Source organism: Lathamus discolor, chromosome 5 (assembly GCF_037157495.1).
Source record: "Lathamus discolor isolate bLatDis1 chromosome 5, bLatDis1.hap1, whole genome shotgun sequence".
NCBI classification, from domain to species: Eukaryota; Metazoa; Chordata; class Aves; order Psittaciformes; family Psittacidae; genus Lathamus; species Lathamus discolor.
This window is the reverse complement of record NC_088888.1, coordinates 125905744-125920063: the sequence shown is the minus strand read 5'-3', so window position 1 is coordinate 125920063 and position 14320 is coordinate 125905744. Positions and strand designations below refer to the sequence as shown.

General features: G+C 43.0%; 1 protein-coding gene across 12 annotated transcripts in view; it reads right to left on the bottom strand.

The window, feature by feature from the left end:
- Positions 1-14320, bottom strand: part of RIN2 (Ras and Rab interactor 2) — a 193601-nt gene that overhangs the window by 33147 nt on the left and 146134 nt on the right. For 10 of the 12 annotated variants that reach the window (XM_065682626.1, XM_065682627.1, XM_065682629.1 and 7 more), the window contains 4 exons: positions 9177-9366; positions 7543-7654; positions 5125-5197; positions 1689-1780 (listed from right to left, as the gene is read on the bottom strand). In XM_065682626.1, coding sequence (XP_065538698.1) covers positions 1689-1780; positions 5125-5197; positions 7543-7654; positions 9177-9366 — 467 coding nt within the window. Of the gene's footprint in view, positions 1-1688; positions 1781-5124; positions 5198-7542; positions 7655-9176; positions 9367-14103; positions 14207-14320 lie in introns of those variants that run through there. The other 2 variants (XM_065682636.1, XM_065682638.1) reach the window with 2 other exon arrangements.

Genomic DNA, 14320 nt, shown 5'->3' with positions numbered 1-14320 from the left:
AAACATCACAGGTTGGCAATGTTCCTTCTGATGTAGTTTGCTGGGCCCACATGCTGTTGACCTCCCTTGTGCAGCTCTCCCTCTGAGCATACAGTGTAAGAGAGCACAGACAAGAGCTCCAACTCTTCATGTTCAAACCAGGTTGTTCTGTGCCTACATGTTGCTTAAGCTCACACTTATAGGAAGGGCCCTTGGGAGTTTTTATGCATCTCCTGGGTCTGCAGGATTGAAGGGCTGACTTCCTGGTGTGCTCCTTCGCACATGAACACCTAAAATTTCATCAAAATCTCACAGAAACTGTGATCTTAATCTCATGTACAGTTGGTGTATTTGGGATCAATTATCTACCACACAGACATGGAATCAGTCTCCTCCTCAGCTTTCAAACATATTAGCTTAAACAAAACACACAATGTACACAGAGACTGTTCAAGAGCAAGACTAACTCTGCAGCAAATAGGCCATGGTGTTCATGGGTACCAAGGACAAATACAGTGCAGACAGTCTGAAGAGCTCACTCAACACCACCGTTACAATCTCCTATAGAGAAACTCACTTAATGGTACTTTAAGGCTTCCGGCTTTCACTGGAAGACTGTCTTCCCAATCAGATCTTACTGTACCCCAGTCAGATTTTTCTTTCTCCCCAACCATTCACCTCATCCACAGTTCCATGATTGCCTCTATTCCCATGAAAATCTGTACTTTCATGTAATCAGCTAAACTTGCAGATAAGCAGTGCAGAAGTAATTTGTCTCCTCTCTAAAGCAAATCCCTTAACTGCATTGCTACTCCAGCAAAGCAAAACATAAAGCAGTGCAATACTTCCCTGTGTATGACTTTGCTGCAAAGTCCCACCAATAGTTCTAGAGACACTCATGCCAGCACTCTGATCTAGTGAGATTCTGTTTCTATATCTAAGATGATTCAAAAATCTGCTGGGACAAAGTCTGCTGACGGTCAACCCTCCCTCCCTGCAAAAGGAAGTGCAGTCATTCAGCACTTTGCAGAGTTGCTCAAGGATTCATCTGGGTGGAGCCCGTGTTTCAAATCCCACCAGGCCTTGCGTCTTCTGCCAGCTCAAGGTATGTTTTACAATGAGCCTCTATTTGGTTGTAGCAGTCAAGTGATGCAAGGACATGTCCTTGCATTTTCTTTTGTTATTTTAAAAGCGTCACCAAACCAATGTACTCAGATACATTCTGCAGATCCTATGTATACACTCCTTTTATTAATGTGTTACTGCATTGAGCCTCCCATCTCAAAAATCACCAGTCTAAGATCACATGTCAACATGAACCGAGGTTTTAATGGTGAACCTTGGTTCCTACACTCTCCTGGCAATTCCAGCAAATCATCAAGCTATGCCTGATGTAAGCCTGCAGCAAACATTTGCTCCCAGAGGAGAAGCTACATGAGACCTCTGACTAGGGATTGTAAGACTTGCTTTGCTCAAGGGCTGCTCAGGGAGGAGAGAGGAGAAAGGAAGGAAAGGGCAACAATAAAAATATCACAGGAGGCACAGAAGGAAAAAAGACCACTAAGGTCACCATTTGGCAAGTACAAGATCTGGCTTCCCAATAAGAGAAGCTTGTAGCTGACCAATATGAACTACTTACTGATACAGACTATTTCTTCAAGCTTACAGCACTGCTACAAGGAACCACATCTATGCAGAGATCTACTTACTCAGTCCAAGCTGAGCAATCTCTTCAAGTTCAGCTTCTGTCTTTGCTGCAGCAATAGCATGAGGCAACTTCAGGGTGAATGGAAGGACATCCCTGTTGTTGAAGAGAAAAACAATTATGGCTTTGACAATAACATCCATAGTTTCACAAGCACTTGTTTTCAACACTGGTGGTGGCTGAGCTCTGATTCATATTTTCTTTCTGAGCTGTGGCAGGTAGCAAGGGCCCTAAAACACACAGCACACAGTGAAAACATTACCAACCGCAGGGCTTCTTTACATTGGAAATGCAAATGACAGTCAAGTCCCAAGTCTCCAGGAATCTCTTTAGGCTCATTTCCACAGAGCCATTCAATATTGTCCCCCACTACAGAAGAAACTTATACACTTGGTCTTTTACAAGCATACCAGTGAGATGCAAAAGTGTTATCTATCTGCCCTTAACCCTTCAGTGAAACTTCTTATTCTCTGAATATACTGTTGATTGCTCTCAGAGTTGAATTCCAGTTCTCAGAATAAAAATTTAAATGAGTACTTGGGCAGCTTCCCTAAACATTTCTAAGTCAGGATGTCTTGGTGCTACTCTGTCCTAGGCTGAAAATATGCTTCATTTAAGGAAGTCTGTCATTTATTCTCATATGTGGTTTCTCTTCACTGCACACTAAAAGTTCAATGGATTTTTACAAAGGGAGAAGCATCAATGAATGAAAAATGTGCCAAGTGCATGCTAAACCGCAAAATCTCTCGTAGAAGTACCTATGTAATTAAATGACGACAAATAGAGCATGGGAATCCTACAAACAACTGGTGTCAGCAAAAATTATTGTGGGGTTTTTTTAGACTGTGAACAACCATCTGTTACAGCACAGACAGATGGTAAGGTTTTATCACAAATATCCTCTATGGTGTATGTCAACATGTTGAAAAAAAAGGATCTCAGAATACCATTCAAATTCAAATCAAGCACATGCATGATACTGATGCATTAGGTAAAAAGTATTTGAAAAGACACGTTCAATGCCATACCACAGATAATCTAGAGTCTAGCGCATCATCATGGACTTAATAGAAAGATAGGTAACCCTTGACTCCTCATACAGACTGGGTACCTATTGCAAGAAATTCCCTCTGGGTTTAGGAAATCCTCTTGGTTTTGCTGTGGTGTATCCAAATGGTACTGTCTCTCACAACAGCTACCTATCTGCTTCCCTAAGGAGGCCCTACATTTTCCTCTTGCACCCCCAGCAATCCTAGACTGCTGCCTGAAGAGGACAAGGATGCTGGGTAGATGGTGCCATTTAATAAATATTAAGCAAATGGAAACATTTAGGATGCTTCTCCACTGAATGGGGAAATAAGCATTTGCTTCCAGAAGCATACCCACAAATCAAAGAATGAGCCTCATTTACTGAAGTCTCTGGAGGGATTTGCAGCTGAAGTTGTATTTATTAGTGGTATCTGTGGATAGGTTTGCAGCTAAAGTCGTGTTTACAATGATGCACTTGGAAAACTAAGTTGTGATGGCCACTCTTTACACTTTTTTCCCTTTCCAAACAACCTACAAGGAAAGGAACAGAATAATACACAGATGAACAGTTTTGTATGTGCTTCCTGAATGGGAGGCCTGGCTGTGTCAGGACACTGAATTCACACTTGGCTGACTGAAATACCATTAAGAAAGTTAAAGCCACTTTGAATGGAGAGACTCGTGTAAGGCAACAAGCAACTGTGCTTTACATTTTAGCAAATGTAAAGCAACTTGGAGCCTTCAGTGAAAGAAAAAGGACAAACTAATGCATAGAAATCTACATTTGCTGCGTGCTCCCTGTAGGCACTTAAGAGGAATTTACCAGAGCCTGGCTAGTGCACAGAACTAAAAGGTTGACAAGATAAGGAATCTGTCATCATTACACTGCTTTTAAATGCAGTTTCAGCTCATTTCTCATCCGAGTGATGAGCAGTTACTTATGTGGTAGAAATGCTGCTTTCATCACATGCATGTACAGCTCAGCAAAATGAAGGCCACTAACAAAGGGGGTCTAGATGCTTCTCCACCATAAACAAACACAGTAAGCACAGCAACCTAAGCACATCTCCAGTGAGTGTTTCCCACACAAGAAATCACCACTGTCAGGTCTAATTGGCAACCTCATTGCAGTAAAAGGACTGAGACAACCAAAGCTGTCTCTTGCCCCATCCTTCAGAAAATGTACAGGTGTGCAGTCTGCATCTGTTCATGTCCTGCCTGTGGATGAATGTAGGGCTTGAGCATCACAGAATCATAGAACAGTTAGGGTTGGAAAGGACCTCAAGATAATCCAGTTCCAACCCCCCTGCCATGGGCAGGGACGCCTCACACTAAACCATGTCACCCAAGGCTCTGTCCAGCATGTCCTTGAACACCACCAGGGATGGAGCATTCACAACTTCCCTGGGCAACCCATTCCAGTGCCTCACCACCCTCACAGTAAAGAATTTCTTCCTTATATCCAATCTAAACTTCCCCTGTTTAAGTTTGAACCCATCATCCCTTGTCCTATCACTACAGTCCCCACTGAAGAGTCCCTCCCCAGCATCCCTATAGCCCCTCTTCAGATACTGGAAGGCTGCTCTGAGGTCTCCACGCAGCCTTCTCTTCTCCAGGCTGAACAGCCCCAACTTTCTCAGTCTGTCTCCATACAGGAGGTGCTCCAGTCCCCTGCTCATCCTCGTGGCCTCCTCTGGACTTGTTCCAACAGTTCCATGTCCTTTTTATGTCGAAGACACCAGAACTGCACACAATGCTCCAAGTGAAGTCTCATGAGAGCAGAGTAGAGGGGCAGGATCACCTCTTTTGACCTGCTGGTCACGCTCCTCTTGATGCAGCCCAGGACACGGTTGGCTTTCTGGGCTGCGAGTGCACACTGCCAGCTCATGTTGATTTTCTTATCAACCAACACCCCCAGGTCCTTCTCAGCAGGGTTGCTCTGAAAGTTACCATCATCTGGAAGTTTTCATTGGAAAACTAAAGTCAAACTGAAACCAGCTTAAACACCAGCTATTTTTTCTCTGCATACTTCCTGGAAAACAGCTGGAGAATCATAAACTGGAAAACTGATGAGACCATTTCTGTTGTTCACAATTTGAATTCACATCTCAGTCATTCTACAGTGTGACCTGACGTTTTCCCATTAAGGTCCAAAAATGCTTTTTACTAGCAATTGCAAGAAATTAACATTGCATGATAACTGCAGAGCAGTTAAAGCATTACAAGACATCAGCTGAAGTCCAGCTTGGGGCAACACCTCACAGTAACATGGTGGGTAACATAACACCAGCCTTCCAATAATCAGTATCAAATAAAACAGAGACTTGCTCTTTTGTTGGTTGGTTGGGGTTTTTTTGTTTTGTTTTCAAGACAGCTTAGCTCATGTGCCTCAGAACATGAGACCATCTTACCTGCTAATACAGTAGAAAGCAATCAGCCTGAATAAATCAGCAAAACTTATTCCAGACCCCTCCAAAGAAAACGCTGTGAAAAAAGCCACAAGAGGGAAGAATCACACACCTATATCAAGCATTTTTTAGAAAAAGCTTATTAAAATACATCTCAGATTTTACCATAAAATGTGTAAGTTTGCACCATCACAGTTGTTTCTGTTTGGTTAAGAGAAACAGTTTTGTGGAAGAGTACCTTTCTCTGCTAAAGGCATTTTCAAGAATATACTGGTAATATTGGTAGCAGGTTTGCTTTTGTATTCCAAGTATGTGGTCCAATTCCTGAGAAACAGATCAAGTGTGATGACAACTGCACAATGGTTTGCTAATAGACAATAAATCAGTAACTTGCTAGTAGACAAATAATCAATAAATTCAGGGCCTTGAGCAACCTGCTCTAGTGGAAGGTGTCCCTGCCCATAGCAGGGGGCTGGAACTGGATGAGCTTTAAGGTCTCTTCCAACCCAAACCAGTCTGGGATTTTGTGAATTAATAACTGAGGCTTCATTTGCCACTGTACTAATATACTTAATATAAAATCTCTTATTTCCTCCTCTTGCATTCCATTCTAACCACTAGTCTTCTCCCCAGATGTATTAGCATCTAATAGATGATAAATTTTCATTCACTTCAGGAAAACCATTTAACCTGAGAACTCTTTAAAAACCACTCTGACAATTCTGCTTTGTGCCATCACCTTGCACAAGGAAGAAGGAAGACAGGAGCAATGCCTTTCATCTTTTTCCCACTCCATAGCATTGTTTCCTATTGGTATGAATACTTGTTCACAGTACAAATGGCACAGAAGTGATTCCCACCTCACTTACCCTAAGCTCTCTTTAATTTCAGTAGCAAGTCTCACCCAGTGACTACAAAGATCAACCAGAAGCAGCTCCTAGACTGAAACACTCTAGATCTTTCACCTCTGGACATGACTGAGACCAGAACAGAAGGAAGAGCATTTGAGTAATATAACAGTAGCATGAGACAGGTTCCTGACATACATGAATGTGGGGGAATGTGAAGTCTGCGACTGCTTCAACCTAACCTCAAGTTAGAGAAGAGACAGATGATGGGGGTGAATCTCCTGCTGGTGTGGCTTACACTGTTGCTGCTTTTTAAATTCATCTCCAAGGAGAGCATTTCCACTGCAGCAGACACTTCAGGCATCTGGGCTCAAACAAGGCAGAGCCCCAGACTTAGTGGAGAAAGCCAGAAGCCACACAGCAGTTTTGGATACCTCAGCAATGCTGCGTGGTGAACAGCAAAGGCATAACTTTGTCAGTACTCTATGCTGTAAGGCCAGCTCCCCCATGCCAAGCTTCCAGTGCTACTGACCATAAAGTCTGCATATGAACCAGGGGAAAACTTGAGTCAGGTACTGATCTGTCATCCAACCTTTACACCAAAGGACAAGTCGACCTAGTCATTTATGTGCCCAGAAAAAGGGATTTCTTTAAGAGAGGCACCAACAGTATAGACAATAAGCATGCAGGTTGTCAGGGGGTGGGCCAAGAGAAAACGAATGTTCAGATCCCAGACTGTAACTAAAATCTCAGCTACAACTGGTGAGTAAAACCACCAGTACATACTTCCCCCTTGTGGTAAAATTTCATTCATGAAAGATTTTACTATTTTATTTTCTAGATGGGAGAGATGGAATTCATCAGTATATAAAGCCTACAAACACAGCCTTAAAGCACACTTAGATCAACTGTCATTTATAGCTTTCTGTTCTCTTTCCTATTCCTTGTTTGTAACTCGAACCAAAACCAGACACACAGAATTAACTTTTTGTTCCTGGGGGACTGGGAAAGGAGAGGTAAAAAGGAAAAACTCCACTAAAATTATCCCCGTTTGCTCATTTTGTTACAAAGAGGGAAAAAATATACTTGGAATTATAAAAGAAAAAAATATTCATCTCACATCAGAAACACTTCTGAAAGGGTAATCCATCTATTTATTACATACAGTACCCCCCCCCCCAAACCCGATATCCAAATTCGGAGTCAGAGAGTGCTCAGGCCAGAGATGTACCCAAGAACAGTCCCCTAAATACAAGGGAATGTAAGGACATTTCATTGACAGCACACAGAATTATAGACTGCATTTCTCTGGAAGATAATCAAGAATTTACAGAAGATAACTGTCTATAATCATCAATGAATCCTGGATTCAGCAAGGTCCATAAAAAATATTCCAGTTCTGTCTAGCACAGACTTAAGCATTTATGTTTATCTTCCCACTTACAGAACCCTACTCGGAGAGCACTGTAGGCAGTCTCTTCACTATTTGCGTTACTTTGCGTACCTTCTGCTGTGGGTTTCACCAATGCTCCTAAGGGTGACAAACACCTGAAAAGTCTGTAACTCAACTTACTGTATGTGCTTTCTTTTATTGCAAATTCTTTTAGGCAAGGCCCACAGTCACTGGACAGACGCAGAGAGATGACTTTCTTCTGCAATCTTGCAGATTTCCTAACCAGAAATATCTGTTGTGGAGTGAGCAAAAAGACAAAGTTTTACCTTCATCACAGATGCTTTAATACAGACAGATTATAGACAAAAGGAACCAGAACTACTTAATGATCTTTGACTCTCAGAATATTACTCAGTCATTACTGTATCAGTAACCGTCCAACAGCTTGGTGTAAAATGGCAGCAGAACATTTAGGGAAGCATCTCACCTTGGTATGACACAGACATGTGACACCAAGTCCATTATGCCCTTCTCTGAGCTCTCCAGTTTAACACACAGCAAATCCCAAGCCTTGAGTCAAGCTGCAAAGTCTGGAAGAAACTGATGGTCGAGTGCCCCTGTGTCCCACCAGCCCATTCATGCAATCCTTCTGCATTCAAATCATAGAACTGTAAAATAGTTAGGGTTGGAAAGGACCTCAAGATCATCCAGTTCCAACCCCCCTGCCATAGGCAGGGACACCTCACACTAAACCATGTCACTCAAGGCTCTGTCCAACCTGGCCTTGAACACTGCCAGGGATGGAGCATTCACGACTTCCCTGGGCAACCCATTCCAGTGCCTCACCACCCTCACAGTAAAGAATTTCTTCCTTATATCCAATCTAAACTTCCCCTGTTTAAGTTTTAACCCATCATCCCTTGTCCTATCACTACAGTCCCTGACAAAGAGTCCCTCCCAGCATCCCTGTAGCCCCTCTTCGGATACTGGAAGGCTGCTATGAGGTCTCCACGCAGCCTTCTCTTCTCCAGGCTGAACAGCCCCAACTTCCTCAGCCTGTCTTCATACGGGAGGTGCTCCAGTCCCCTGATCATCCTCGTGGCCCTCCTCTGGACTTGTTCCAACAGTTCCATGTCTTTTCTATGTTGAGGACACCAGAACCGCACACAATGCTCCAAGTGAGGTCTCATGAGAGCAGAGTAGAGGGGCAGAATCGCCTCTTTCGACCTGCTGGTCACGATCCTTTTGATGCAGGCCAGGATACAGTTGCTTTCTGGGCTGTAAGCGCACACTGAAGCCGGCTCATGTTGATTTTCTCATCAACCAACACCCCAGGTCCTTCTCCTTGGGCTGCTCTGAATCTGTTCTCTGCCCAACCTGTAGCTGTGCCTGGGACTGCTCTGACCCAGGTACAGGACTTTGCATTTGGCATCATACCATCAGCCTCATCCAAGCAGATAGGGCCTGATTTCCATCATAGCAACTTTCATGCAGACACCAGTGTAGGATAAAATGCTGTCATTTGCTATTTATCTATTGCTTTCTTCTTATGGGGGAAATACATATGTTACATAGAACCCTGATTAACACAGACCAGCTATAGAGCTTTAGTTGCAGCAGTCTAGTTCTCAGCTCCAGAGTACCCCAAACTAGTCCCCCAGTGTAACACCCCAAGCAAATGGTCCAGCTGTCAAAGAAATCCTCACTTGGACTGTCCAAAGCACAGAAGAAATGGGGGTGTGATGTTGGTTGGTTAGTTTGTTTGGGTTGCTGGTTGGTTGGGTTTTAACACTTGCACCAAATAAATTGCTTACCCCAGGAGGCTGGGCCTGCAGAATTTCCATGGCTTCAGCATCATTCAGGCCAAGCTGCAGCCACACAGGGTGAGTATGGAGGAGCTTGTCCAATATGCTTAGCTTGTTGGATAGGCTGTCGTATCCAGAGTCCCGGGGGCAGCTTTTTACATCGTTTTTCTCAGAGACATTATCCATGTTCTTTATTAGACTGTGGGGAAAGGAGAAACAACAACAACAAAAAAAGAATTAGACATGCTAACCTTCTATAAACACTCAGACGAACAGAGTCAGCACAAACCTTATGGCACTGCTGCGCTCTGTACTGGTATTTCTCCTACTGAGAATTCATATAATTGGTATACACAAGAATTCTCATATCCGTAAGATTGTTCTTTCACTTGTCCTCAGTTTAACAGCTAGCTCCACCAGCCCTGTCATCTTCACAGCTTCATATTTGTATTTGCCCCCCTCTGCTAAAGATTCTTAATTCCTGCTGTTAATTCCTTTGGCTCTGAATTGACTTCTATGTGAGGAATAAAGGCTAAGCTAAGTATGGATGTGGCAAACTAATGTAAGGTTAAAATTTATTTAGGGCAGCTAAAGTTACTGCTCAATTCAGTAATGAAGTACAGTTCTTGGAGGCTAAAGATACTTGCTATGAATTAAAAATACAAATAAACTGAATAGTTTGGGTACTCCTTTTGTTATGCAAAACTTTGCCATCATTCATATAATACAGAACACCCAACATGATTGAACACGTGTTGCAGGTTCCAATTCCTCCTTTCTGAGCTAGAAGTACATCCTGATTCTTTCTTCCAGTACCAGAAGTTACTAGAGAAGAGTTACTCTTGTAACAGCTTCCTGGTGGCAATATTTGAGCATAGGTAAGAACCATCCTGCAAGCTCAAGACCTGACTCTCTAAGATGTCAGGCTCAGCAGTTGAATTCCCGCTACAGAGCTTTTCTGGCAGAAAACAGGCTCTGAGCAGCAGCAGGCAACACAGCTGTATTTCCCCACTCCAAACTGTCTTGCAGCTCCTCTGAACTGTGCGTTCTGGACAGGCAATAAGCATCATTAACACCATTTACCATCTTCATTATGCCCACTGGGCAAGTGGGTAGAAACTTCGCAAGCACAAAAACACTGACTACTTAAAAACAAACACACACACACACAAAAAACCCAGAAGAACAAACCAAAAAGCCAACCAAACCCCACCAACCAACCAACAAAAAACCCAGACAACCAAACACTGCCTTTCTATAGCTTTGGTCAGCAACTTAAGGCATCTTTAGACAGGCCTAGAGAGGAAAGTAAATGGGGTAGAGAACTTTCACCGCATGATCAGGTCAGAACAGGCACAATCATTCAAATCTTTCATTACCTGGATCAATTATCACTACCAGATTATCTGTGTGCTGCTCACTTCCTTTTTCTCCTCTTTCTCTTTTTGCTTATTTGTGATGTATTGCCTTTTAGGGTTAGGCATCTAAAATGCAGGTGATCTTTCCTCCCTGAGCATCAAAAGCTGTTAGTAACTGTCAATAGTCTCCAAGGGGCCCAAAATAACACAGAAACATGCTGTGTGCAGAAGGGAAGTAGTGTTTACAACATCAGTTATGACTGGGCTTCAACTGCCACAGTACAAGTCCTGGGTTCCCCTTCCAACTAGAGTTTCAATAACATAACGTTGTAATGTACCAATCTCCACAGAAGTCAAATCATGAATCACAAAAGTGTTTTCATGAACTGTACCTCCAGTAAATATTGCTCAGAAACTTTCCACTCACCTTCAGAGCCATTTAGCAATGTTACAAACCAAAGACAGCCGTGGCAAAGCGCAAGTTACGCATGGACACTGGCTGCAGGTTTAACTATATGTAATTTATTTCCACTCCTTGGTCTAGCGGTGGAAACTAAACATGTTGCAGAGGGAAAGTGGCTGAAAAGGAAAAAAAAATTGCCTACAAAAGAAAGTTATATTATATGCAAAAGAAGGGGCACGACTAATATCGGCTGTAAGGCCTGGCACAGCTTGCTACCATGAAACAACCTAAAGCAAGTAAGAGTGTGCATGTGTATGTAGGGTCACAGTGTTCTTCTTTGGTCCAGCTGGCTTAGTGCTGTCAAACACACTCAAACCATTATAAATTGTAAGACTCGTTTGAATAAGGAGCTGTCGGGTGTTTGGAATCTCCAGGTACTTTTACACAATCCCTCAACACATGCCGAGATCTGAGGAAGAACCTTACTGACCTATGTACACAGGCACCTCCTTGTTCAAGCTACTTCTAACCCCTCCAGATACAAGCCAAGATGATGAGCACCTGATCATGAAGAGACTTTCTGCCTCTCCTAAACTCTTACTCATTTAAATGACCCCAGCGTACTGCAGCTAGAGCAGTACTTGTATGTTGACTGCAATGCACAGGAAGGTGAACTAGGAACAAATGACACTTAAAAAAAATATGTATTTCCTATCCAAATAATAAATGAAGAGGCAGAGAGAAAAAAACAGATCTGGTGAACTCTGGCAAGAACATAGCTTGGCAAAACCATGTCTGGCAAACCATACACAATCTATGAGAAGCCACCATGCTAAGGTCCAGGTGTTAAGCACAGGAAGACCATTTGCAATGGTCTAGCACAACTGAGCATCACAGCCTAAGTTGGTTGTTTATTCTTAAACTATTTTCATTCCTGATTCAGGCACTAGCCACACAGTCAAGCCCTGACACACAGGAGTTCTTGAAACCTGTCATGTCTTAAACTGTAAAATTATTTGGGACTGGGATGTGTGTGTAATTTCTCTGGAAACAATAGTATGGAAAGAAGAACCATTCACATTCCCCGTGATCACATGAGAACATGTAAGAATCGTGTAGAGAATAATAAGTTGCTGTAACAACACCGCTAATGAAATATGCTGTATGTTATGCAACAATTCAATTCCTCTCCTGGTTTTACTTTTAGTTTGGGGGTTTATGTTTGTTGGGGTTTGTGTGTTGTTGGGAGGTTTTGTGTGTGTGGTTTGGGTTTGTTTTCTTTTTTTGTTTCTTTTTAAATGACTCCCAAGGAAAAAAAAAAAAAAAACAATCTAACTGGGTCACATAAACTCCAAATCAAAACACAAATCAGCCTCCACAGATGGTCGACTTCGATGCAGGGGTGCTACACTGGTTCCTCTCCAGTGGGAGAGGAGTTTCAACACAACTCACAGTGAACTGAAGAAAACACACGATTCATGCAAGTTTCCTTAGATTTGGGAGAACCTGCATGTGGGAAGTAAACAGAGGTAACTGCCAAGATAAACAATGCTGTGTTGCATCCCGATTAGACTCGGCTCACAGTAAAAAGACAAGGAACGGGTTGAAGCCTGTAACCAGAATGATCCTATCCTTCATACCCAGAAGACTGGAACATTACACCTCAATCACATATCTATGAAGTAAATGCTCCTGCCCGCCTGCTCCTACAGCAGTTTTCTTTCAAATCTCAAATCCTCAAGGTCTCTCAAATCCTACCTATGCCTCTTGCTCTAACCTTGGAAAACATGAACTTCTAACATTTCTCCCAATTTTTTGTGTGACTTGGGACACAGAGACTGTCACTATGCAGCTACCACCAACTTCTCCAACCTCCTGCACTGACAGACACTGGCCTCAGAAACGGACTTTTCTCTCTTTGGGATTACAGACACAGTGAAGGTGCACCCAGCTTGCACATGTACCCTGTCAGGATGACCAGTATGGTTCCATGGGTTTGCTGGGTTGAATTAAGCCAGCTGCTGTAGGAGTTACAAACACACACAACCCTCTATGGGGGAACTTATCCACACTTCTGAGGGCATGAGAGGAGCTGCAGGAAGCATTAAGCAATACAGTCCACTCCCACATTGTTCAGAAGGCTGGTTATCAGCCCAAATGAAAGAGCAACCCTGGATTTAGCCTATCATCCCAGATGCTCTCAACCACGAGGAGAAGGGTCACAGTGAGAGACCAGGCCAGATACTGTAATGAAAATAAGGACTAATTCGCACTTGCATGTGTCCACACTTCCTCACTTGATTTTTTGCCTCTGGTTTTAGGGTCCTTGCATACCTTGATGTTACCCTAGCAGGGAGTAAGAAAGCGAGGGGAGGTCTGCTCTTTGCCCATGGCAGTAGAGACGCAACTTAACAAGCCTTGCTGCCAACTCTTTACCATGGCAGCAAAGGTTTTCAAAACACAGTTCTGTGTCCAGATTCACTGCTTTTCCACTCCACTGGTACTCAGCAGTGAGGAATATTCCTCTTGTTCTTTTCCCAGTCACAAGGGCAAAGAGAACAGCAACAAGCTTATTCCCTCCACTATCATTCACAAAGACAACAGATACACAGGAGTCCTGGGGCCCTCGAGGGAGACCAAGTACCTCTTAAGAGACCATCTGGATGCCACCAGCCATGTCACGTGTGCTCCCCTATCCTACACCGGCCTGGGCTGCTGCTCCATACAGATACCTAGTTACTTTTCAAAGGTCACTGGTACAGCGTGGGTCAGAAATTTATCCCCATTTATGCCCTTTTCTCACAGCACTTCCCATTTGCACAACTGAGATGTGCGTCTGTGCTGGGAAAAAGTCCAGGCATTAAACACCATGGAATATCGAAACTGATGGCATGAGCATCCCACTTTAAAAACAATTCTACAAGCCTCTTTTTTTGCCTGGCTTTATATACTTAGAAGCCAAATTGCAGGCACAGTTACTTGAAGCATTCTCAATATTACTTGGGCCATAGATGCAAAAAAAGTGGAGACAATCCAAAATATATAAAGGAGGAGTATAAATCAAAGTCACCACATAACCACAGCCCTCTTCTCCCTAAAAAAAACAAATCACCAAAACCAATTCCACTCCCCCCCCCCCCCAAAAAAAAAAAAAAAAAAAACAAAAACCACCAACCTAAAGCTGCATTCATGTGATTTCATGTACTTATTTTTCCGAATACAGTTGGGAGCTCTTGCAACCACTGCCTTTCTACAACTGTTCTGCGAGCATGCGGATATATCCTAAGGTGAAAAACATGCAAGGAAAATAAACAGTCCTCTTAGCTCCAATTTTTCTAGATGCAAATCCAAACGCCACATCAAGATGCCGACTTCTGTACAGCAGAACACAC